At 34.9% G+C, this 24,477-nt stretch overlaps 8 protein-coding genes and 3 pseudogenes across 11 annotated transcripts in view, besides 3 other annotated features; 4 read left to right on the forward strand and 7 right to left on the reverse strand.

Moving 5' to 3' along the window:
- The window catches only part of TVAGG3_0232600, a 4,660-nt pseudogene extending 3,895 nt beyond the window's left edge, over positions 1 to 765 (forward strand). The window contains exon 1 of the mRNA in view: positions 1 to 765. This exon is cut by the window's left edge and continues 3,877 nt beyond it. Within this exon, the coding sequence occupies positions 1 to 765 (765 nt within the window).
- A 190-nt stretch (positions 766 to 955) lies between these two features.
- Positions 956 to 1,219, reverse strand: TVAGG3_0232610 (uncharacterized protein; the record flags this gene model as incomplete). The annotated part of the gene is made up of 1 exon (XM_051227398.1): positions 956 to 1,219. The coding sequence occupies one exon, from the start codon at positions 1,217 to 1,219 to the stop codon at positions 956 to 958; it is 264 nt and encodes an 87-aa protein (XP_051112384.1).
- Positions 1,220 to 1,249: 30 nt separating this feature from the next.
- On the forward strand, positions 1,250 to 1,494 carry TVAGG3_0232620 (annotated as a pseudogene). The gene has a single exon. A coding segment is annotated over exon 1 (245 nt).
- Positions 1,495 to 1,513: 19 nt separating this feature from the next.
- Positions 1,514 to 6,744: a mobile genetic element.
- On the reverse strand, positions 1,679 to 2,817 carry TVAGG3_0232640 (annotated as a pseudogene). Its single transcript has one exon. A coding segment is annotated over exon 1 (1,139 nt).
- A 450-nt stretch (positions 6,745 to 7,194) lies between the features above and the next one.
- TVAGG3_0232650 (uncharacterized protein) lies at positions 7,195 to 7,824 on the forward strand (the record flags this gene model as incomplete). Its single annotated transcript, XM_051227399.1, has 1 exon — positions 7,195 to 7,824. A coding segment is annotated over one exon (630 nt), but the record flags the coding sequence as incomplete, so codon positions are not given.
- Positions 7,825 to 8,043: 219 nt separating this feature from the next.
- On the reverse strand, positions 8,044 to 8,286 carry TVAGG3_0232660 (serine threonine-protein phosphatase family; the record flags this gene model as incomplete). The annotated part of the gene is made up of 1 exon (XM_051227400.1): positions 8,044 to 8,286. One exon carries the CDS (start codon positions 8,284 to 8,286, stop codon positions 8,044 to 8,046), a length of 243 nt encoding a protein of 80 aa, XP_051112386.1.
- A 5,125-nt stretch (positions 8,287 to 13,411) lies between these two features.
- TVAGG3_0232670 (uncharacterized protein) lies at positions 13,412 to 14,218 on the reverse strand (the record flags this gene model as incomplete). The annotated part of the gene is made up of 1 exon (XM_001313859.2): positions 13,442 to 14,206. The coding sequence occupies one exon, from the start codon at positions 14,204 to 14,206 to the stop codon at positions 13,442 to 13,444; it is 765 nt and encodes a 254-aa protein (XP_001313860.1).
- A 75-nt stretch (positions 14,219 to 14,293) lies between these two features.
- Positions 14,294 to 15,370, reverse strand: TVAGG3_0232680 (Kelch-type beta propeller family; the record flags this gene model as incomplete). Its single annotated transcript, XM_001313860.1, has 1 exon — positions 14,294 to 15,370. The coding sequence occupies one exon, from the start codon at positions 15,368 to 15,370 to the stop codon at positions 14,294 to 14,296; it is 1,077 nt and encodes a 358-aa protein (XP_001313861.1).
- Positions 15,371 to 15,631: 261 nt separating this feature from the next.
- Positions 15,632 to 16,978, reverse strand: TVAGG3_0232690 (uncharacterized protein; the record flags this gene model as incomplete). The annotated part of the gene is made up of 1 exon (XM_001313861.1): positions 15,806 to 16,978. The coding sequence occupies one exon, from the start codon at positions 16,976 to 16,978 to the stop codon at positions 15,806 to 15,808; it is 1,173 nt and encodes a 390-aa protein (XP_001313862.1).
- A 1,188-nt stretch (positions 16,979 to 18,166) lies between these two features.
- On the reverse strand, positions 18,167 to 18,808 carry TVAGG3_0232700 (DNA-binding transcription factor protein; the record flags this gene model as incomplete). Its single annotated transcript, XM_001313862.1, has 1 exon — positions 18,167 to 18,808. The coding sequence occupies one exon, from the start codon at positions 18,806 to 18,808 to the stop codon at positions 18,167 to 18,169; it is 642 nt and encodes a 213-aa protein (XP_001313863.1).
- Positions 18,809 to 18,916: 108 nt separating this feature from the next.
- TVAGG3_0232710 (mRNA transport) lies at positions 18,917 to 22,428 on the forward strand (the record flags this gene model as incomplete). The annotated part of the gene is made up of 1 exon (XM_001313863.2): positions 18,919 to 21,994. A coding segment is annotated over one exon (3,076 nt), but the record flags the coding sequence as incomplete, so codon positions are not given.
- An 841-nt stretch (positions 22,429 to 23,269) lies between these two features.
- Positions 23,270 to 24,046: a mobile genetic element.
- Positions 24,026 to 24,046: a terminal%2Cinverted (terminal inverted repeat of tvBac_61I transposon ID:TVAGG3_0232720).
- Positions 24,047 to 24,477: the final 431 nt, after the last annotated feature.

Here is a 24,477-nt window from a genome sequence, read left to right on the forward strand (position 1 = left end):
TCCCAACATATCCAGAATATGAACGTTTGCCTGAACTCTTCCGCAATCTCAAAAAACGTTTTTTGGTTCTCATGTTCGAAACTTTTATCGAAGAGACAACAAACGTTCAGAAGAAGAACAAGATATTATTTTAACTTGTTGTATGACATATACTGTTATAACAAGCTTTTTGAAGTAAAACCGCCATTCTCAAACACTTCATTTTTTCGATGTCGAACAAGCACGAAGCCGACACAATAGCAGATGTCCTTCAGGTTGCCAGACAAGACGCCCAGTTCAAATTCAAATTCCCAATTGAAAGCTCATCTGAACAAACACCATTAAGACTCTCCAAAGTTAGTCTTATGACAGAGATGGACCAATCTCAAAAGTCGAAGTCCTCACGAACCAAGCTTCCAATGAGAAATGCCTGAACGATTTCACGGAAACCTTGCACATTACGCGAGAGAGAACCGAGACCTTGCCAGACTCATCTACCGTTTCTTCGAAGAGATAGACGCCATCTGGAAGGTACTCGGAAAGGACAGAACATGCAACACCGTACTTCGTGAACACAGAATTGCCGAAGGTATTATCAAAGAAGAGGAAGAAGAGGAAGAAGAGGAAGAAGAAGAAGAGAAAACACGAAGAAAGGAAGTTTGGGCAACCCTTGTTGCCGATGACGCTTACGAAATTTCCCAACCCTACCCATACCAAATCCGCAACAAGGAGACAGGCAAGGTTTCTTACCCCAGTCCTCAACAACTTGGGACACTTGAACCTTAACCTTCGGAATCGCGGTTCAATTCTCCATGGGCAAGCTTGTCGCAATTCAATGGGTTCCAAATCCAGACAAGAAGACGAAGGGTCAGACACATTGACGGTGACAAGCTCAACAACCGTAAGGAGAACCTCGAGTGGTTCTAAGAGTAAAAAAATTTTATTTTAGGGGGAAACCCCAAGTAAATTTAGGTGTTTATTTGGATAAGTATGTTAAATTAAGGGTAATTTGCAAAATTAGTTCCCGACCTTTGAATTGGGCTCTTTCGTTATCCCAGTTGCGTAGGAGGTCGTCCCAGAGGAGTTGGTAGAATTGCCAATCCAAGGACGATTTGTCCTCCCAGGCATTGAGGATGTACTGCTCGTAGAGTTTCATGACCTCTGCCTTGCACCAGACACCCTCTCCCTTGGAACGTAAGGCTTCTTCGAAGTGCTCGAATGCGATTGGCTGCGTGACCATCCGAAATGACACTTTTTGTCCGTTTGGTCAATTTCGTGTCTCGTGCCATAGTCGACGAAAATACAGACAAACAGGTTATATATGAGTTTGAGACCAAGAATGGTGTAACTCGACCTGTCCGATTCAAAGACTCCGAGGGCGACCATGAAATTAAACGGAAATTAGCTAGGAAGGAATATAAAATGGACTGGTTGCCACCACCTCCACCTCCACCACCTTTACCTGTTCCTCAAGTAAATAAGCCTTTCCCGTTCCCAAGAATTCCCACATTTTAATTCAAATTCGAATAAAAATTTTTATTCATGCAATGTTTTTATTTCTGTGCCGTCTTCAAGTATGCCCCAGTACTTACGCTTGGAGAGGACATGAACTTCGGTGAAAATTTTGTCCAATTTGAATTGACCCATCTTTTCACCGACCATCCCATTTCAATGAGTTTGTTGTATCCTTCTTCGTTCGTCATGAGTGCGTCAATGTTCTCATAGTAAACACACTTTGGATTTGACTTCGGAGAAGAATTTGTTGTAGTTGTCAAGGACTGCCTTTGCGAACTGAGGGTAAGACCAATGTTCGACAATAGGTTTTAATGTGGTTACTAAGCCACTTTGACCTTGAGTGAATTCGTACTTCAAAACAAAAGGAGAAAACCTTTCAACAAAGTTGTCGACCTTCTCATAATGTTTACTCTTCATCTCTTGAGGTTTCTTAATGGAATATCCCCATGTCGAATTCATAAGCAATTTGAGTGTCATTGCAAGTTTGGGGTTTGAAGCTTTCCTAATATCATACAGTTGTTGTATGACTTTTCCAACTGTATAGTTCCTTCCCGGGAACTCACCATCTTCGTTTGGAATTCCAGTCGGAATATATTGGACAAACCTCATGTATGCAGCGTTAAGGTCGACATAGTATATCTTTTCATCTGAGTCGAACTTGTCGCAACCAATTGGTCCAGTTTGTGGAAATTCAAGTGAGTCTCTTATCTTCTGAGAAACTTCTCCTGTTATCTCATAAACATCGTCGAAGCAACCTGTTTCATATAAAACCTTCTGACCTAACTCAGATGCTCTCCAATACAATTTGACGTCAATTGGATGTCTCAATGGAAGTTTGTTTATAGCATCTTGAAGTTCTTGCAACCTCATTGGAAGTTCTTCTGGTTCAGGTTGGTATCCGAACAATCCAACTCCTTTTGGAATTGTGTACTTCTTTTGTACTAGAACTTTGTCTGGAACAACTTTTGGTCTTGCTAACAGTGAAAAGTTTGTTTCGTCTTTTGGTACAAAAGTTTCTGTCAGCTTGTCATCTGGAATTGGTTCCAACAAACCTTTCTCGAAAAGAATGTTTACAGCTCTGACAATGTTGCACTTGCCTTTTCCGAACAATGGGTTTGTAAGACTTTCGTTCAACATGAAGTGGTTGTGGACAATTACAATCTTCAACCATGGTAAATTGAACTCAACAACATAGTCGTCATGTGAAGAACCTTTAGCTGTAGGTATGTTGACTCGGATATTGACATTTGCCAACGGTGCAATTTTTGCCAATTGACCTCTGAGAATGTACCTTGTCTTCACACATGACTCAAGATACTTCATCTTCTCATCTGAAACAAGACCAGAGTTCCTGAGACATGTAAGAATACAAGGTTCATTGACAATTGTTTCAATTGAATTGTAAATTCCATACCTTGTCAAGTCAATGTCAGACTTATTTATGAAGGGGAAGTATCCAGCATGTTGTCTGACTGCTTGAGGGTTAGGTTGGTACCATTCGAACTTGACACTTGCAATTCCTTCAATTGCATTCAAAATGTCTGAGTCGGAGTCAACCATTTGTTCTCTCTTTGTAGTCTTGAAAGCGTCAAGAAGTTTTGCGGCTGTTTGTTCATTGCCATGTGCATAGTAAATGTGACCATCCAAATCTGTTATGGTCAATCTGAGATTGTGTCCTTTCTTATTTCCGTCTTGAATGCAGCAAGTACTCCCATGAAGCCTTCTTTGTTCTTTCCTTCGTCAAAGTTTACTGTAAAGGTTCGACCAGATGTAATTTGACTTCTAACTTCACGATACTTTTCATATGCATATCTTGTTCTTTCCATGGGAGCATGACCATCCTCTGCACTACCTTTTTTCCTTCTCAAAGGATGCAATTGTTCGTCATGTTTCCAGTAGAATCTGGCAAAGCCGTCGTGTCCTTCAACTTGAGGTTCACTAACATCGAAAGGCATGTCCATAAGACGTTCTTCTTCTAACCTCTCTAGTCTGTTTGGATAATTGGCACGTGCTGTTTCCAAATCCATTTTCGTAGCGAAGACCAGCCAGTTTGTCATAGACTTTTATGGGTCTTTCCCTTCCTATATTTAAAATTCTTCGAAACTCTCCAACCATATCTTTGCAACTCTGCTTTTATTCTAGCAGACTTTCTATCCATTCTATATGGGGGCATTTTTATAAAAATAAAAAAATATTTTTTTCTTTACTTAACATAACCGCCTGCTGCCATAAGTCTTTGACGCCAACCCATACCAGCTAATGAAGGTTGACTTGGTTTAGTTTGGAAACTAAACTTTGGTTTTGGTTTATCTTCAGTTTTTGGTTTTCTCTTCTTCTATCGGTTTTTCGTCACTTTTCGGTTCCTTTGACTTTTACCTTCACCTGCAGGAACAGTTGTGTCGTCAACATCTTCATAAAATCATATGCCATTTGTTTTTGTTTTCCTTTCAACTTTTTGTGTTTGTTGTAAAGTTTAGAATATTTCGACTCTAAGTCAATGATGTTCTATAATGAACTGTTGGTCAGTGAAGTAAACTTTTCCATCTGTTGTCTCGAAAGCTCCTTCAGACTTCAATATTTTATTTGTGAGAGTCTGTTTCTTTTTTGAGATACTAGCCGTTCCATTTCTATGAAAAGTGACTTTATAGTTAGGGTTTGTATTTCCAGACCTGGCACTTTCTATTATTGAATTTTTTCTCTTCATCTGTAAGTTCTTTGACAGGTTTTGACAATGGTTCTGAACTTTTTGTTTGTGGTGTCAAATCTACCGTTTCAACTTCTTCGGTCATTTCATTCAGTAAAAAAATTTTAGTTTGGTTGTTTTCAACTGGTTGTTTTGTTTTTTAAGTCGGTCTAAAACTTCCTGAGGTATAGGAAGAACTTGACAAACACGTTGTGTAACTGCTGGAAGTCGACAAATCCATCTTGAACCCATTTGGTCTCAATGCTGTATTGTTCATTTCATCTCAGTAAAAAACTTTACATTCCCCACGTTTGAGGGTTGAGGTTGGTTATTGTTTACCCATTGTTGTGCATGGTTATATCCTCTGTTAAAGAATCTTTCACCTTGGTCCATATAGTGTCCTGCTTGGTTATAGTAGTCATTTGCTTTGTTATAATAGTTTCCTGCTTGTCTTCCTACATTGTCCATCCATCCTTGAACTTTTCCTCTTGTTTCAGGATTTGGAATAAGATTTGTTGCATCTCGTGCTACATCCCAACCTTTCTGTACAGTTGTATAATAGGTTGTGCTTTCTCTTTAAGTATACCTAATGTACTCAAAATCTTCCTTCCAACTCCAAATACACCTCTGGCTATTGTTCCCACTGCGGGCAAAAATCTGATGCAACTCCTGCTAATGCGCCAAATAAACCCATTTCTTAGGGTTAAAAAATGACGAATCCAAACAAGGACCCCTATGTTTCTAAAGCGACAAAGAAAGCACTCATGGTAAAAATCTTTAGTTCAACACCAAATGCTTGGTTTATGGATATCTTGGAAAACATTCCGAGGTATAGAGAAGATGGACCACCATAGTGGCTAATATTTGTCGGTCAAAAACACAAGATACTGTGAAGCCATACCATTATGGTCCAAAAATATTTTAGATGTGAAAACTTGCTTTGACAATATTCGTTGACAAATACCATCCAACAAAACTGACATCTGACTGTGAAAGTTCTTTCAAATCAGATGATGTAAAAAACTATCTGCGTTCAAAAAATGTAAACCAATATTTCATTGTCGACCAAAACCATTCTGCTCTTGGTGTCATTGACGGTTGTATAAAAATGTTAAGAGACTTAAACCAACCACAAGGTGGTGAAGCAAATGAAATGTCATATGACGACAAATATAGACACTTCTCCATGGCAAAGATGAGACAAGTTTTAAATATTTACAATAGCCGTAAACAAAAAGGTTTGGGAAACCACTCCCCCGAAGAAATGAAAAACAACCCTGACTTAGAGAAAGACTATATATTTAATAATTTAGTCAAAAGAGACAAACAAGAAAGAATGCCGGGCTTCAAACTTCAGAAAGGTGACAAAGTAAAAATAGAAATACCTAAACGCGACCCATATGAAATACTATTGACTATGACAACAATGGGAACCCGACAGGTACTCACATTCGTGTTCGTAAAAATAGAAGAAAGTATACAAGAGAATATTATGAAGTTTTAGGCAAACATGGCAAAATGTACACATTGCAAGCAGAAGATAAAACTACTATTGTCAGACCTCGTTTCAAACTTGTCAAAGTTCAAGGTGGTATACTTTCAAAGACAGTTCCTAACAAATATAAGACAACTCCTGACGAATATGCTAAAGAAGTTGAAAATGACGACTAAGCAATTCTATACCATGCGTAAACTGTCATGTAAGGTGGCATGTAGTCTTTACTTTGTCCCGTTGTTTGCGTATATCCTGAAACGCGATGTGTATGGTTTCCTCCTCCCTCAGTGTTACTCCAGAAACAATCTATAGCAAACTTAACGTTGTCTTTAACATCATATCCTTTACCTTTTATCATTGCTGACCAATCCCAATATCTATGCTTATGCCAACCTGCTTGAGATGTACTTAAATCTATGTAGTGACTATGTGCAGGTAAATTTTCACCTGAAATCGTTTTACTTCCACCTGTTTCCTTTGAAGAGTTTGCACAATACAAAAACCTGTCGACTATTTGAGTCCAAGTTCCAAAACCCAGAACTGTTTCTGGTCTGGTAGAGTTCATTGACGTATAAATAGAGCCTATAGGATATAATGTTTGAAGTATTTCTGTCTTTAATGTTTGAAGCTCTGTTTTGTCTGCTTTCTTGTCATATAAATCTTGAGCAGTGAATTTAATATTATGTTCATCCTTCATGACATAAACATCTTTACATCTAATGTTTCTCATCGTCGTTATGTTGTCATCCGATGTTAAACCTTGTGGAAAGTTAGGAGGTTTACAATATATTGCATCCCCACCAGTTTCTTCAACCGTTCCTTCAATACTTTCTATAGCAACAGTTGTAAAACTTGTATGTGTATGGTTCTTGTCTGCTTTCTTTTCAAGGCTAACGTTTAAGTCTGTTATTTCAGATATAGAATGTGTATGTCCAACGGCACTTTTCCTGTTTAAGGTTTCTTGTAAGTTTGTTATTTCAGATATAGAATGTGTATGTCCAACGGCACTTTTCCTGTTTAAGGTTTCTTGTAAGTTTGTAATATTTGCAATGGTATGTGTATGAGTCTTTTTAGAATATTCGTTTTCAGCTCTTGTCACTTCACTTGACATTTTATTGTCAACATATGTTTTGTCTGCTAGTTCAGGATGAGTATGTTCTTTTGTTGCATAAGCATTGTTAGCTCTTTCTTCTTCTTTTGCTATTGCATCGTCTACATATTCTTTGTCAGCTTTGTTGTCAACATCTGTTTTCAAAAGAAGTTCATTTATAGGTTTCTCGTTTAAAGTTCCTTTTGTTGGATTTATACAGACAGTATTGTTCTTCTTGTCTTGAAATAGAAACTCATCTGTTAAAGGGTTTAATGTCAGTTTTAAGTTTCCTTCTTTCAATGACTCAGATATCTTAGAATAGTTTGAAAAGTTTGTTGTGTTCTTATTTAGAGCTTGCATAATGAGTTGTCGGTTGTGTTGTATTTCTCTCATGGAAGCAATATCTTTCGACATTTTTATTCTAGATAAAATATGCTTCCAATAGAAAAAGAAAATTCAAGAGTTGCTACAACTAAACCATTAGATGAACTTTTTACTAATGTCGGTCAAAAGTTTGAGACAGAGACCGTAAAGCATGAAGGCTATCGTTTTGACTACCCATTAAGATGGCTAAGAGACCCATCTGTCACAAAAGCTATTGGCTTTCGTAGAATGAAGTTTGTGTCTGTAGAAGATAAAAGTTTTCCATTTATTGTAAGGTTTCATATAGATTATATATCTGAAGGGAAACGAAAAATGTGGGAAGAAATTGAGCTAATACAAGTTGACCTTTCATCTTCTCTACAGACTGCGTTAAAAAATATAGAAGATAAAATAAATTCATGTTATGCAAAATATGCTGATGAATATGCAAATACCGAGAGCACACTTTATGTGAGAATTGTATATGACAAACAAAATTCACAAGTGTCATTTCAAATCTACGAAGACAATCCAAAGAAAGACGAACAAATATATACAGAATTCACTGCAATGTCATGGTATTATTTGCAAAGAATGTTAAATCAGAAAGTCGAACTTCCTTTAGCAAATATTTACAGTCGATATGCAAGAGATGAACCATATTTATTTAAAGATGTTTTCGACCCAGCTGCTATTATTGTTCATGCTTCATTTTCTGGCGCCCAAAACTCTTCTTATGCTTGGCAAATGACTTTTACGAAAAACCTACAAAGTTATACGAACCACCAAGTGGAAGTATTTCAGACTTTCAAGTATGGTTTACTACAGATGGAAGAAAAAGAATAATTCCATTATACCATGCTTACTTAGAACTTAGTTTCATATACAACTACTATCGAACGGTAAAAATATAATTTTTTAATACGGTTGAGGTGTTGGATTTGGTTGCCAACTAGACTGTGGTGCAGGTTCAGGCTGTTGTATAACAGGAGCTTGTTCTTCTGGTTCAGGGTCTTTAGGTATAATACCAACGAACTGACCTACTCTTTTACCAATATTTTTGACTCCGTTCCAAATTCCTCTTCCTACGGTTTTTATTCCATTCCATATACCTCTTCCAACTCTTCTGAAGAAGTTTCCAATACTACTGAAGAAACCCATTTTACTATATGTAAAAATCTAATGTCCGCCTAGTCTCTTACGTTTCCTGTTGAGTTCCATAGCATTCTTTAACTGGAGCTCATACATTCTGTTTCTCCTCTGGTAGAAAACATATTCTGGGTCAACTCCTGTGTTCGCGTCATCTGCATAAAGTTGTTTATATCCCACCTCAGGGTTTGTATAAAACTCTTTCCATCTCATATTTGCATACCATGGTGGCAAACCTAACGCAGCGTCATTTGACATGGCAGTTTGCATTTGTACATCTGTTGCACTTGACCATAGTTTGCCATTGCAGTTTGTATTCTAACTTCATTTGGAATATTCTCTGGGTTTGGTTGTCCAGGTTGCTGTGCATTCGCTAAGTTCTGTGCGTCCATTTAATATTAGATAAAAATATCTCTTACGAGTACATATACTGAACATTTGCAGCATTGGTTCATCTTCATATTCTCTGTACTTTTCTGCCACGTCAAATAAATAAATGACACAATGGAAAAACCTAAAACAAGTAGTCCGATTTCAAACCACATTTACTTACTAATAAAATTTCTTTATTGTGACACTTTCTCCAGTTTATAGGACCTCTCTCATATTCTATCTTGTCATATATATAAACTCATAGTCATGTATATCCTCTAACCATCTCATAACGGTTTCCAAACCACTTTTATCGGATGTAAAGTAAAAGCATGGATGGTTATGTAAAACGTCTAAAGTTTCTAAAGAGTCTCTCAAAGTCCAGTCTACTTGGTATTGAAAATCCCATGTGTTATAGAAGCGGGTCCACTATAAAGAAAACATTTTCCTTGTCTTTATATTTTTCATACAAATCTGTCCAATGACATCTCACAAACTCTATACCCTCAATATATTTTTCTATGTCCTCTTTGAAAACATTTGTATAGTTAAGATATAAAACTTTTGACATAAGTGTTTCAATGTCATGAACTCTTATAGAACCACTATATAATAGTCTAGCAGATATACTATCCCAGTCTATATATTCTGCTTTTTCAAAACCTCTCTCACAATATTTTTCTTATCTAATGGTATACGTTCCATCTTACCTATAGGTATCTTTTCTTTTAACTCTTTCAATATATTGTTTGTGTCTGGAATATGTTTGAGACGGTTCATATAGTTGTCGAAGTCATTGCATATAATCTTTGAGTCTGGGAATATTATATGGCACAAATGGGATATATAGAAACTTCCACCGAACAAATCTACAAATGTTAGACCATTCGGTAGTTTCTTAAGTTCTCTCAATATAATATCTTTACATCTACTCTTATTTCCAAAGAACGGTAACGGTGGTTTTGTAAAATTCATTTATATATAATAATAAAAATGTTTTTACCTGAAAAGTGACAGAAAAGTGACAAAACATTTACGAAGAAGTCTTGACAAAACATTTTACGAAGAAGTCTTGACAAAACATTTACGATGAAATCATGAAAATTCAAGAGGTGAGAAAACAGGTGAGAAAACAGGTGAGATCTCACCTCTTCACCTAAACATTATTTTTGTCTGATTTTACGAAGAAGTCTTGACAAAACATTTACGAAGAAGTCTTGACAAAACATGTACGAAGAAGTCTTGAAAATTCAAGAGGGTAGAAAAGAGGTTAGAAAAGAGGTTAGATCTAACCTTCTACCCTAAATTATATTTTTGGGTCCTTTACACTCATTACGAAGAAGAAGTCTTGACAAAACATTTACGATGAAATCTTGACAAAACATGAAAACATATATAATTTGTGAAAAGTGAAACATTATATAATGTTTTCGACCCAGAAGACTAACAATTTTCCGAATAAAAAACTTCATTTATTACTAAACATCATCAGGGCTAGAAGGCACGAAGTGCCTGGAAGCCCCACTACCTTTTTTTTTTTTTTTTTTTTTTTTACCCAACATTAATTTTGTATTTTAGTTTTTAAGATATTCATTTTATTATACGTCTTATTCAGAAAATTAAATATATTTGTGAGGGAAAACGGAGGAAATAATAAATATGTCAAGATCGAGGAATTGACAATTTTAAGGAAAATATTAAGTTGTGTATTTTGTGTTTATCTCATTGTGTGATGCATATTTTCACGATCTGACAGCAGAAATCGAATCAGCAGAGCCAGAAGAATCAGATTACGCGGGGAAAATAGGTTTTGAACGCTTAGATAGGGGTAAAATCAGACTTTATGAGGTATGTTGTATAATTATAGTTTGTGCTGTAATATGTCATGAGATCAGAATATGAAGGGAGTATATATGTGTTATTGTCACATGTATATATGTGAGGATAGCTCAGTAGAGTCTGTAAAATAGTTTAGTAGAAGAAAAAGTTATATAAAGAACAAAAAATTAAAAATAAACATTATTAAGTGAAAACCAAAGTTTACCTATTTTATGTAAGTTTTTGTCTTTGTGGGTTGAGGTATATGACAAAAAAGATTGGATAATGCACTCTTGTCGGTCAAACTTCCGCGTTCAAGTTATGAATGCGGAACATTGTTCCATTCTGGGAGACATGCAGAGGCAATGTCTCCCAGAATGAGACACTGCGACCGACAAGAGTGCACAATACACTCTTGTCGGTCAAACTTCCGCGTTCAAGTTATCAATGCGGAACATTGTTCCATTCTGGGAGACATGCAGAGGCAATGTCTCCCAGAATGAGACACTGCGACCGACAGGAGTGCACAATACACTCTTGTCGGTCAAACTTCCGCGTTCAAGTTATCAATGCGGAACATTGTTCCATTCTGGGAGACATGCAGAGGCAATGTCTCCCAGAATGAGACACTGCGACCGACAGGAGTGCACAATACACTCTTGTCGGTCAAACTTCCGCGTTCAAGTTATGAATGCGGAACATTGTTCCATTCTGGGAGACATGCAGAGGCAATGTCTCCCAGAATGAGACACTGCGACCGACAAGAGTGCACAATACACTCTTGTCGGTCAAACTTCCGCGTTCAAGTTATCAATGCGGAACATTGTTCCATTCTGGGAGACATGCAGAGGCAATGTCTCCCAGAATGAGACACTGCGACCGACAAGAGTGCACAATACACTCTTGTCGGTCAAACTTCCGCGTTCAAGTTATCAATGCGGAACATTGTTCCATTCTGGGAGACATGCAGAGGCAATGTCTCCCAGAATGAGACACTGCGACCGACAGGAGTGCACAATACACTCTTGTCGGTCAAACTTCCGCGTTCAAGTTATCAATGCGGAACATTGTTCCATTCTGGGAGACATGCAGAGGCAATGTCTCCCAGAATGAGACACTGCGACCGACAGGAGTGCACAATACACTCTTGTCGGTCAAAGTTTTGCAATCACATTCTGATTGCAGAAGATTGTCTCATTCTGGGAGACATGCAGAGGCAATGTCTCCCGAAATGATACCGTCATACCAACACCAATTTATTCCTTCTTTCCATTGTCATACAATTCAATATTTTTATCAATCTTAATCAACTTTTTTTATTCTTCTTTAATTCAATTTATCTTTCTCCTAGAATATCTATTCCTTTAACAGACATAAAATCACTAATCGAGCTTTTTCAATACTCAAAATTTCATATAAATCTTTGTTATTTTTTCTCTCATCGCTTATTTTATTAAATATACATATTTCCTCTCACATATCCCTCTTCATATATATTGGATCTCAACACTCATCTATTAGAACAATATATTTTCGCTTAATCTCATATTATTCATTAACAATCTTTCATCTTCTTATTTCTAGTTAACCTACCAATATATATATAGAATATATGCCCAATTACATATTCAGATACATTAAATTCAAGAAATTCTTCTAATATTATTCTCCTATTCATAATAAAATCATATTTAGTCTCACATCACAATTCTATCAGTTCTCCAATATCATATCATATTGGTAACATCACATATATCTCTTATAATATCACTTAAATTTGTATTTTTTTATTAATTATATTTAATTAGTTCTACATTCTATTATTATAGAGGTTTGACAAACTCATCAATAGTTAAAATCAAAATCTATTCAGAACTTTGAATCTAATGAAAATTACATTTCGATATCTTTTTGCAAGCTTAATTTTTTGTATTATCTTAAAATACATTTAGTAATGTTATGTACGTATTGAATTCAAATTATAGCGCAGTAACATGCAACTCATCTTGAGATTCACATTTCATTTTCACAATTATTGCATATATACATCAATAACATATTGTACTCATATATCTACACGACTCTAAACTCAATGACATCAAATAATGCTTGTAATATTTAAAATAATTTTTGCATTTTTGATTCTCAGCTTAACTTCTATAAATGTCACCAAAACATTTCATTCCTACCAAGAAATAATATATTAGTAATTAAGCGTTTATTACCATTGTTACTCACATCATATTAATTCATTTTTGTAATTTTTTAAATAAATGACTGGAATCATAAACCCTATGTACCCATATCAACATGTTAAAATTTCAAAGTCTGAAACTTAGTATACATTGAGTTTCATGAAATCAGATAATCTCGTAGATTTCTTAAATATTATATATTGCTGGCCAATAATGATGCAGCATGATTTTCCATCATATCAGCATTCTAAACATATCTTTATTTTGTCAATTGGAATAAATTAAGGGTGCTTTTCAGGCGATAAATGGTATTTTAGATACCTGGGTAGGGGGTCATGAAAAAGTTGCAAAAGTCAAAAATTGAGGGTATTTAAATCGGTAATTATGGTCCGAAATCATGTCTTGATGTCCTGGCTTAAATCAAAATTATTGAGTTATGTTTCCGGAAGACAAAATTTCGAATTGATTGATCCGTTTTATTTGCAAATTGGACCTAATTCATTTGTACGAGATATATTTTAGAAAAACTAATGCATATTTCATATAAAACAGTACTCTGATAGCGTATTTGAATTCATGACAAGATTTTCAAATGATTTTATCAACCAATTATACTAATATTAGCATATGTATGAAGTTCCTAGAATGATCATTGTGCTAAAACTTGAATAAAAAGAGATTTCTGATTGGCAAAAATAATATATACCCATTTACCATGGATTTTATTCAAGAAAATCAGGGAAATAAGTAATGAAGAGTATTAGAAAAGAGTTTAAATTGGCTTAATCGTATCCACCAAATGATGGATTGGATTCGACTGGTTGTTCAGCATAGTTTGTAGCAGGGGCAGCAGCGACCTGATCCTGGACAGCCTGTTGAACTTCAGCGGCAGCCTCCTTTGAAAGGGAAAGGCTTGAAAGGCATTCAGAAATTTGGTCAAGAACCTGAGACATTGTTTGTCCTTCAGCCTTGAGGGCCTCTCCGAGTAATGACCAGCCGTGGCAGAAGCGGCGGATCTTGAAAGCGTTGTATTTGTTACGTGTGTCGATAAGATCACGGAGTTTTTGTTTTGTAAGTTCGTATGCTTCTTTCTTCTCTGTTCTGAGCTTCTTAATATTTGCCTCTAACTTGGCCTGGTTCTTGGCGTAGTTTGACTTCTGAGATTCTTCTTCATTCTTTTTGATGGCATTCTTAAGAGCTTCCTCGAGCTCACGGAATTTCCTCTTCTGGTCGATGTATTCGTTGTTAGCTCTGTATACAACTGTAAATCTTTCGGCAACATCGCGGAAATCTTCGGAGTTACGGATTTCGGCTTCGGCGAGGCGGGATTGGGATTCACCATACTTAGCGCAAAGATCTACTAAACGATCCATCTGTTCAGTGACATCTGGGTTCTGTGTTAATATCATAGCCTTGGCAAACTTAGCAAAATCGTTCCAACTCTGAGCATATGACTTGCGGCCTTTACCTGCAGCATTAATGCCATGATAAATGTCATGCATCTCGCTGAGAAGGATCTCCTTTTTGCTCTTGAAGAAGTTGAACATTAAATGTTATATGACAGATCTAACCGATAATTGTCTCACAAATAAATATGAAAAAAACCGTAAGTTTACATATCGTCCAAAAAATATTTAAAATAACATTTGCATCATATCTAATTCGTGATTAATAAATGCCATCGAAACTCCGGCATTTATGCATGCAATTTCGACACTCCTCTCGCTGCACTCCTCTTGAGTGTAGCGGAGCAGTAAATAAAGCGCGTTGGCCTTTTTATCAGCGAAAAAGCCGATTGCATGACCTTTGAGTTCACGCTTTTTATATATAATTTTTAGCCATAAAGCTTTCTTTGGTATGAAAAAGTACAGGCATGGAGTTTTCTCTTCGCACGATGAGCTAACAAGGACTATATACTCACCCATTGTACGAACAAACATAGATTCTGGCGCGCATGGAGGATCTTCGCCAGTTGCTTGTAATACTGTCAGACTGTAGTCGTTTAAATTTAATGAAATTACTGTTTCTGATGAGCTTGCTGTACCTAGAATGTATAATCGGTCATCTAGGATTGAAGCGGCAGCTCCTAATCTGTATACATGTTCTGTTTCTATCTGGCTCCACGTCATCGTATTCAAATTAAGTATATGAAGAGATGAGGATGTTGAGCGTGTCGCTGGTGTCCAAACAATAAGATCTGTGTTATGTTGAAAAACTAATGGAGAATGACATTTTGGAGGAAGTGCTCCTTTTGTTTCTGGATATACAGCTTCGTTAGTTTTTAGATCTATATAATGGAAATCTTGAATAAAATCATTAAGAATCGATCCTCCAAAAAACCATAATTTATTATCAGCGAAAGTTGAACCGCAATATGCTTTTTTCTTAGTTCCTTTGATATCTAGTTTAGTCCAATCTTGATTATTTATATTATATGCGTAGACAGAATCTGAATATTTTTCATTCTCCTCAAGTCCATAAGAAAAATAGAAATTTTGAGATGTAGGATCAAACGTAATTGACTCGCCTTCTCTATATGGTTTTATATTCGATTTTTGTGGTAATAATTCCCAACTTCCCTCGAATTTACCTTGAAAGAATATTTCGCTTGATGAAAACTTTGCAGAATTACTTCTATCTCTTAAGGTTCGCCTACCATCTGCTAATGGCTCTGATTCATGGAACGAATGAGTGCTATGAGATTCTTGCATATTTTTGAAAGGGCACGAATACAAATCAATTAAAATCTAGCACCAATACAGAATGTAAAAACTAAAATTATTTTAAAATCGATGGATTTTATTCAATCATGATTGAATCCCAAAGGTAACATAAACGTACACTTTTTTAGACAAAATTTCTGGAAAATTATAAAAATTCCTCTTACCAACGTTCATATACAATGAGGATGATTGCAACTTTATTCACTGAAAAATTATATGAATATATTCATAAACTGGATGATTTAACGCGTAAATTTGAAATTTTTATATTTATATTCATGAAATTTATGCTGAATAACTTCATAAATGATGTTATTCGAATTATTTAGGAAGAATAGCAAAATTAATCAATAGATTTTTCCAAAAATTTCAAAAAATATCTTGTTATGATTGGTAAAATAAACAAACAAATTTTATTATGGGTTATTGAGAGTGGTTAATCTTTTCTAGTAGGATTGATTTCATCTGTTCAACAAATTCATCAACTGATGGAACTTTTGGCTTTGCTTTTTCTCTTGTAACGAGTTTCTTCTTGGATACAGAACGTTTGAGTCTCATTGGCTGTGTAGCTGGTGTTACAACTGTAGCACGAGCAGATAAAGGAAGGCCCATCAAATCATTTTCATTATCTAGCAAACTCTTGAATGCTACGTTCATATTATTAATTTCTTCATCTCCTATTTGCTGAAGAAGCTCTATTTCTTTGGTTAATTGTGCATTCTTTTGTTTGAGCAGAGTTACAATAGTTTCTTGTTCTTTAACATCTTTAGATAACAATTCTGCTTCTTTCTGGAGTTGTAAGTTACGTTCGTGTTCGCTTTTGAGCTGTGTTTCGATATCTCTTGTTTCATGTTCAACTTTATCAGCTTCTTGATTAAATTTATCGATAACTTCATTAACAGGCAAGTAAGTAGAGTAAGAATATATTTCTCCAAGTAGTTTTTCCATATGAGGATTGTAACGATCCAAAACAACTTTTTCTGTAAAAGCATTACTCTTTGAAAGCGACATCTTGAAGCTACCGATACGCATTAATACTTGTGAATTCAAGTCACGTAATTCATCCATAATTGGTCTTTTCTCTTGTTGACTTGATTGATCATTCGTTTGTTGCTCCTGAGGTCGAGATCTTAGCAAAGCTTCATTGAGCTCCTCTTTGAGTTTGTTCATATCGAGTTTAAGTTGTACTTTACGTTGAACACTTTGCTCCATAAGATCTCCATACGAATGTAACATTTGATCTCTTTGAAATTCTAATCTTTTCTGGCGTGCGAGAAGTAAAGCATTCTTATCTGATAAAATTAATAGTTCTTCGCTCACTAAATCTGGAGATGTAGTTTGTTGTTGTGGTTGTTCAACGCGTGCATGACCGTGAACTTGATGAATACTCTTGATAATTGGTTCTGTTTTCTCTTCTTTAATGATTAACTCTGCTTCTTTACGTTTAAGTAAAGAATACGAAGGTTTTTCGATTGGTTGGTTAGATTGAGTGCCAAAAAGTCGAGTACCTAATGCTAGAAGTGCTTTTTTATCGTGTGGAGTTCCAAGGTAATTCGAATACTTCTCTAATACCTGTGAAAAATCATTATCAGTCATTTTAATTTTTTACTTTCTAAGGAAAAGTGCCTGTTGTACGTTATTTAATTCATTTAAAATTTTTGACATGTAAAATCATTTTGTCAAAACGCAAATACATAGCAAATTCCATTGTTCAAAATGATGATTTTCTGGAATTGGTGATGGGAATATAACATCCACTTAGTTGGTGAATAATAGACAAAGTACTGAAGAAAACTACAAAGGAGTTTTGAAGATAGTATTATCAAAATTTGTTTTTGATAATTTGATGTTCATACATATGTACTCTAATAATATATTATTTGTGCAACTTGATGTTTGAGTAAAAACACATTTTGGAATATTATTAACTATTTTTCTTTTTGTCTTCTCATTATGAGAAGAAAATATATCATATCTACTAGACATTTAAGTATTAGTCTTTTTCAACATGTTAACATATGCAGAAACTGCATATGGAGTAAAATCTTGGAACTATTGAATTCTTATAATAGTATTAGTATATATTGAAACTAATAAATCAACATATTTTAAGTAATTAATTGTATTTTTATGTATGTTTATTGCAAATAATGTTTATATTTACGAGAAATGAAGGCAATCTTGCCCAAAAAGAAGATATAAGAATTCATTATGATATAAATTATATATTCTCATGTGTGTAACCATGATAATCATGGTTATATGCCTCAATTTCAATGTGAAAAATTCCAAAAAAAATTCAAAAATTTAAAAATGAATCGAATAAATGCGAATTTTCCAGGAAAATTGGAAAAATCGAAGAATTTTAGAATAGACAACATGAATTATAATTGTTGTTTGTACTAAAATATAAAATTTCATCTATCAAGAATCTGCTTATTTTCGATTCAATATTATTTGATTTTCAAATTTGAAGTTTTCAAGACAAGTGTGACCGAAATTTTCTATCTAAGATAATATGATGCCTCTTCCATACAAAATAAAGAAATAAAATTTTGATAATTTAATAACTTAATTTTGTCAGGATAAGTCCCAGCAATTCCATGTAAATAGGTTTTACAGCTGATGATGAAGTAAATATCCATTAACAATACAAAACTGAGAGAGAAATGGGACTAGATAACTTAAATCTGATAAAAGTTCTCCAATTTTTGCTTTGTTTGTTTATTAGAATAGCAAAATTCGTAAAAACAAGGATCATTAGTATAAAAATAGTTAATATATCTATGCTTTATTTCCAATGTTAATTAATTCCAGTGTTTTCAAGGATATTATTAAATCCTTCTTGGGACATTCCTTCTTCCATGAATTCTTGTATGATTGTTTGCAGCGAACTCTCTTATTTATAAAATAAGTATGAAGTTGCTTCAAACTTAGTCCTGTTTCTTTAGTAAGCTGAGCTAATTCTTCCTTAGACGGATATGGATTTTTTATATTATTTTCAAACCAATCATTAAGAATTTGTTTAGCAGATTTTGAGAATCTTTTTTTCCTTGGCAAAGGAGAATCATCTTGATCCTTCTTTTGGTCCGAATCAGATTGTTCATTATCAATGTTCTGCTTGCGTGTGCATAAGAACCTTGGCCCTTGGATTGTATCTACTTTTAACTTGAAAGGAGTAATTTTGATACAGCTTTCTTGAAACTTTGTGGCAAGGAGTGGACTTACACTTGCAGAAGATTCTGGTGTATTTGATTGCTCATTGGATTTGTCTTCGTCTTCAAAATCGAGTATGTTATCTTCATGAACAAAAGATGGCAACTGTAATGGCGCGTCATTCAACACATTCAGCCACAATTGATCGTACGGAGTGATATATTCCATCCTATCCTCTTCAACGTTGTCAATTTCGCTGAGGTCACACATATAAATTTAGATTTCATAGGTAAAATGAGAACTTCGAAAGATTTTTCCCATAATAAATTTGTTACCCCCTACTTTATTTGAAAAAGTGTCATTGTCACTTTTAACAATTTATGATTCAGGCTTTCAAGAAGGAGGATTATGCAAAAGTAAGTGAAATAATCCATAATTTTCTTCAGCGAAACGATGAAAGCCAGGATCAAACAGCAGATGATATTTTTTCAACAAATGTAAATTTAAGTGTAATATCTTCTGTTTTCTGGACATTTATCAATATTTCAAAAAATTCGCCCTATGAAACCCGCATTAAACTACTTGGGATTGCTATTGTAAGTAGGTATCCAACAATTGTTCCTTATTTCTTGTTAACAATGGATAAAAACGATTGGAGCTCTATGGGCATTACAAATATCAAAAGCTTCATGAATTATTTCAAGTCATTTTATCAAAGCAGCAGTTTTAATCAAAATCAATTTTTCAAAGATTGTCCTGAAGGTTTTGCACGACTTTTACTCTCTATTTACAATGGTAAGTATGATGATTTAGTCCAAATATGCGGCGGATACAGAATAGATCCAAATGTAGCTCTTGATATTGTTTTCGAAGTTTTCGATTCAAATCCAACCAATGACATTTTCAACCTTATCAAGCAATTTCCGTCACTCAGAGTTTATCAATTCCTCTTACATCGTATGAAAACTCAATTTACAGCCGGTGTCAGCAGAATCGTTGGTTATTTTTACGAAAATGAATTGTTTAACGATAAGTTTCTTCTTTCCCTATATACTACTCAAAAAGAAGCCTTCTTTGGCCTTTATAAATATTATCAACAATCAGCAAAACGATTTTGCGATGAACTGATGAAGCCATTGACAATATTTCCAGGTGAATCCAAGGAAAGTTCATACAAAGCTTCATATATCGAAGCTAGAAGAAGATTTAATGAAGCCAAAGACGTAATTGAGTCATTTCCGTTATTTTTGATGCTCAAGAAGCTTGAAGGTGATGATTTCATCCATGCTTTGAAGGTCCTTTCCAAATTTGATCCATGCCAAATAGAAGGAATCCTTAATTCCGTCAAAAAGATAGTTTTAGACTCTTTGGAGACAGAAAATCTGAAATATGACCTCTTAATTTATCTTGGAGGTCATGAATGCGATCCAAACTTCGTCAATATGATTTTGGATATTCCAGACTTGGATCCAATGATTTATTCATACTTCATTCTTCCCGCTATCGCCATGAGTGATGTTCCATGGCAGTTGTCAGTCAAACTCTTTGAAAATCTCAAATCCAGATTCACATTTGCCCAAAGACGCGAAATCTACGACAATTTCGACAAATTCCAATCCGTATGTGTCGAACAGATGCTCATTGTCTCGAATACAATCAGAAAGATCTCATTCACAATGAGAAGAGTCACAAAAGACACAGCTTCCAAATTTGCTCCGAAATTTTCAAGATTAATGCTGCGATCTCCCGAAAAAACAGCTCGCGGACTTATAGAATTCATTGGCGACAAAGTACCATACGACAATGACACCGTTATCAATTTAGTCTCTTGTTTATCCCCTCTTTCTTACGATATGTTACTTGGCACTTTTCTTCGATCGATTGACCAAAAACTCATTGTTGCAGCAGGAAAGAACGTCAGTGACTGGCCACAGGACATTGCCACGTTCTTATCCAATGTCTTCAGAGCTAACTATAAGGATATGGACTTGCCAGCGTACGTAAATATCCTTCACACTGGAATTGTAAATATGTCTACGGCCCATGTTTGTTTGTTTGGTCGGTTGGTCGAACGTATGTGCGGTGTAGAGTATAGGGGAAATTTGACTCCGCAGCAGTATAATGAGAGATATGCTGATAACTACTTGAACACTAAGCGTCGTGTGTTGACTGATGATGTAAGCGCGAGTGAATCTTTCACAAGAAGATCGAAATACATGAAGGATTGCTTGCATGAGAATGATATCGGTGTGAAAATAATTGCGGCATTGGATGTAATGAAAAGACAATTGCCTTCTCTCTCGGAAACAGATTCTTTATCTGATAGACTTGATCAAATCCAGTTTACCATAATAGAAAGCTGTGAACCGATGGATCTGATGGCAATGAAGATCATGCCGAATGAAATTATCGAAGAACATGGCTTATCTTTGGAATGTGCTTTTCATTTAGCAAGACAATCATGCACAGAAGAGTCTGCTCGCCAGTTGAGTCCTCCAGAGATTCCATCTGATTTATTTGAGATGTTTTGGAGACTGTCGCCAAGCGATTTCCACGTTCCAAACAAATTTGTCGACAAAGTCATCCAAGACTGGCAAGAAAGAGCCTCCAAAGTTGCTGACAAAGCAGTAATCGACATGAATATCGCTATCCTAACAGCCAGTCGCGAAAGACAACAAAAGAGGTCGGATAAGAATTACGAAAAAATGAGAGAAAGAGGTACGGAATGGTTCAAAGATGACAACGACTACTGGAATTTCGTCAAATTATGCGTCATTCCCCGTACATTATTCTCAGAATACGATGCAGTCTTCTCCGCCTTCTTTGTTAACGCTCTTTTCCATACCGTTGAGCATATTGACGTCATGAAACTGTTAAATGCCGTACTTAGGAACTTGCATTTCATAGTTTATTCAAGTACAATCGAAGAAGCTCACAGTTTTGCGATTTTCATTGTCAAAGTACTTAAAAGTATCAGGTACATGGAAGAAAGAGAGGAAATAAACAATATTTTCCTTGACAAATTGATGATATTGTTAAGAAGACTCGAAATCAACTGTTTGTTGAATACAATCGAAGTCTGTTACACAGTATCCAAGGAATTCCCTGAAAAAGAAGAACATTTCGATGCAATTTTCGCTGAATTAGAAGAAATTTCCAAAGAATACGATCCACCACCTGAAATTTTGAAGCTGAAAATGATTTCATACACGAATCAGCTCAAAGTCATCAGGGAACAGAAACAAGCCAAGCGAAAGGAGAAAGAAGAAAAAGAGAAAGCAGCGAAATCCGAAATTGCAAAAGAAGAAACGAGACAAGCGAGAGAAAAAGCAGCGAAAGAAGAGGAAGAAAGAAGGAGAAGACAGAAAGTTGATGCCAGAAGAAGTGGTCCACACATTGATGACAAGAGAAGATCTGCTCCTCCTCCAATTGACGACAAAGGAAGAAGATACTCCACTCCAAGTCAAATCGACGACAGAAGGAAAAAAGTCGATGACGACAGAAAATCATCTCGTCATTCTCGTGAAGATGAAGACAGAAGAAGGGATGAAGACCGAAGAAGAGAAGAAGATAGAAGGAGAGAAGAAGATAGAAGAAGAGAAGAAGATAGAAGGAGAGAAGAAGATAGAAGACGTGAAGAAGATAGAAGACGTGAAGAAGATAGAAGACGTGAAGAAGACAGGAGAAGAGAGGATGAAAGAAGGAGAAGGGATGAAGAAGACAGAAGAAGAGAAGAGGATAGAAGAAGAAGAGATGAAGATGAAAGGAGAAGAAGAGATGAAGATGAAAGAAGAAGGAGAAGAGATGATGACAGAGATAAAGATAGAAAGAGAGATGATAGAAGATACGATGACCATCATAGAAGATAAATTGTATTTTTATTTTAAATGTATAGATTGTAAACACTTAACTATTTAAGAATACATCATCTAATTTAGTATCTAATCATATGAGTTTGCTAAGTTCTCAACTTATGAAGAGAGTTACGTTATTACTGTATAATGGATTCGCGTATGCCCATTTGGCATGGTCTTCTATTCAGTTGTCAGAAAGTATGAATATTTAAAAATCTCTAGAATAGGAAATATTCTGTTCCGCATTAAAAGTTTCGCACTCCCTGACAAAACTTTGGAAAAGTGTTAATTTCCATAAAAAAGAAAGACAAAAACAGAAGAAAAAGATGAAATCAAACAAAATATTCAATTTAATATCTTAGTTTTTCTTGGTTGTATTGTATTTTAATAAACATTTTTAATTTCATCTTCTTTCGATTTAAACGCTGGTCGATATTTTTATTAAATGTCAACAGAAATAACATCAATATATCCAAGCTTTAAAATTCCAACATAATGAAGCTATTTCTATAGTTATTTGACATTACACAAGAGAGAGACAGTATATTTCTATAAAAATCAATCATAATTTTATTTGAACTGTGTGTATCAATTACATTTTTATCGTATTTTATGAAATTTGAGATAAAGCGGATCGCAATTTTTTTGACAACTGAATCATTAAAAAATCGTTTATGGTGAAAATTATATTGACAATAATCGGATTTTATATTCCACAGATGGTTGTGTCCATGTTGTACTTAAACCTGAATGGGAAACAATCTACGGCAACGAAAACACGGGAATTTATGCATTTGCAGGCAGTCAGAATACTCTTGAATCTATCGAATTTCCTCCACAATCTAAACTTAAAACCATTGGTAAATGGTCTTTTAAGGGTGCCGGAAAGTGAGGTGACGCGATTTCGAGTATTGCTTATAACTTCATTTGTAGTAAAGATATTAATGATATTGAAACATATATTAGTAGTGTATATACTAAGGTTTTTATTTCTATGATATTGAGTTCTTAGATACTTCCAGTATGAAGAAAACTGCTTTGCATTTTTCCAACTTGCGGACCTATCTAGTCCCTGATTTTTCCATGGCAAGGGCTAATACTCCAGAAGTGATATCTAGGTACAAGATACTAGATATTTTACAGAAAACATTTGGCACTTGTTAAAAAATGTCGAGATGCAATTAGTGGGTAACTTCAAAACTAAGACCGATTGCATTACCATCTCACTGGATTCTGCTAATTACCATTAAGGAACAAACTCAATGGTAGTTGTTTTCAGTCGAAATGGTCTCATTCAAAGTTTAATTAGATTTGTATCTAGTCATCCAATATTGTGTTTAAGCCAGTGAGATATATTAAACACAAAATTTCAATAGCTATACTAAAAGTTTTACAGAACAAATTTTATTTTCAATTCTCATATGTTGAGATAAATGCACTTTTTCCCTTCCAGATTTTAAAAATTTTGTATGATTTTTGTGTGTTTTTGATAACCTTATGTTCATAAACATCGATTTTACTTAGTTTAAATATGATACTATGATACATCATCACTTAAGGTTTATACTCATATAAACAAATCAAAATAAAAATGATTTTATGGGTTTGAAAAGTGTTGTTTTTAAAATAGCTTTCACTTCACTTTCCGGCACCCTTAATAGATGTTTAAAATTAACTTCAATTAATTTCACAAACTGCGAATGTCTCACTACTATAGACAATGCTGCATTCTATTATTGCCAATCTCTATCAACAGTCATTCTTCCAAAAATTTTAGAAGTAATTGGAGGTCAAGCCTTTCAAGGTTGTAAAATAACTTCTATAAATATCCCGCATGGCATAACAGAGCTATCATGAAATTGTTTTGGTAGCTGTTCAATTCTACAAACAATAACATTCGAAGATGATTTGCAATTAACAAAAATTCATAAGTATGCATTAGCATCTACTCAATTATCAACATTTTATATTCCACGAAATGTTGTATATATTGCAGGAACTGCTATTATCGATATTCCAACTTTAATTTCAATAGAATGTGACATTTTCAACGAATACTATGCCGTTGTTGATGGAATATTATAC

This window comes from Trichomonas vaginalis, chromosome IV (assembly GCF_026262505.1).
Source record: "Trichomonas vaginalis G3 chromosome IV, whole genome shotgun sequence".
Lineage (NCBI taxonomy): Eukaryota > Parabasalia > Trichomonadida > Trichomonadidae > Trichomonas > Trichomonas vaginalis.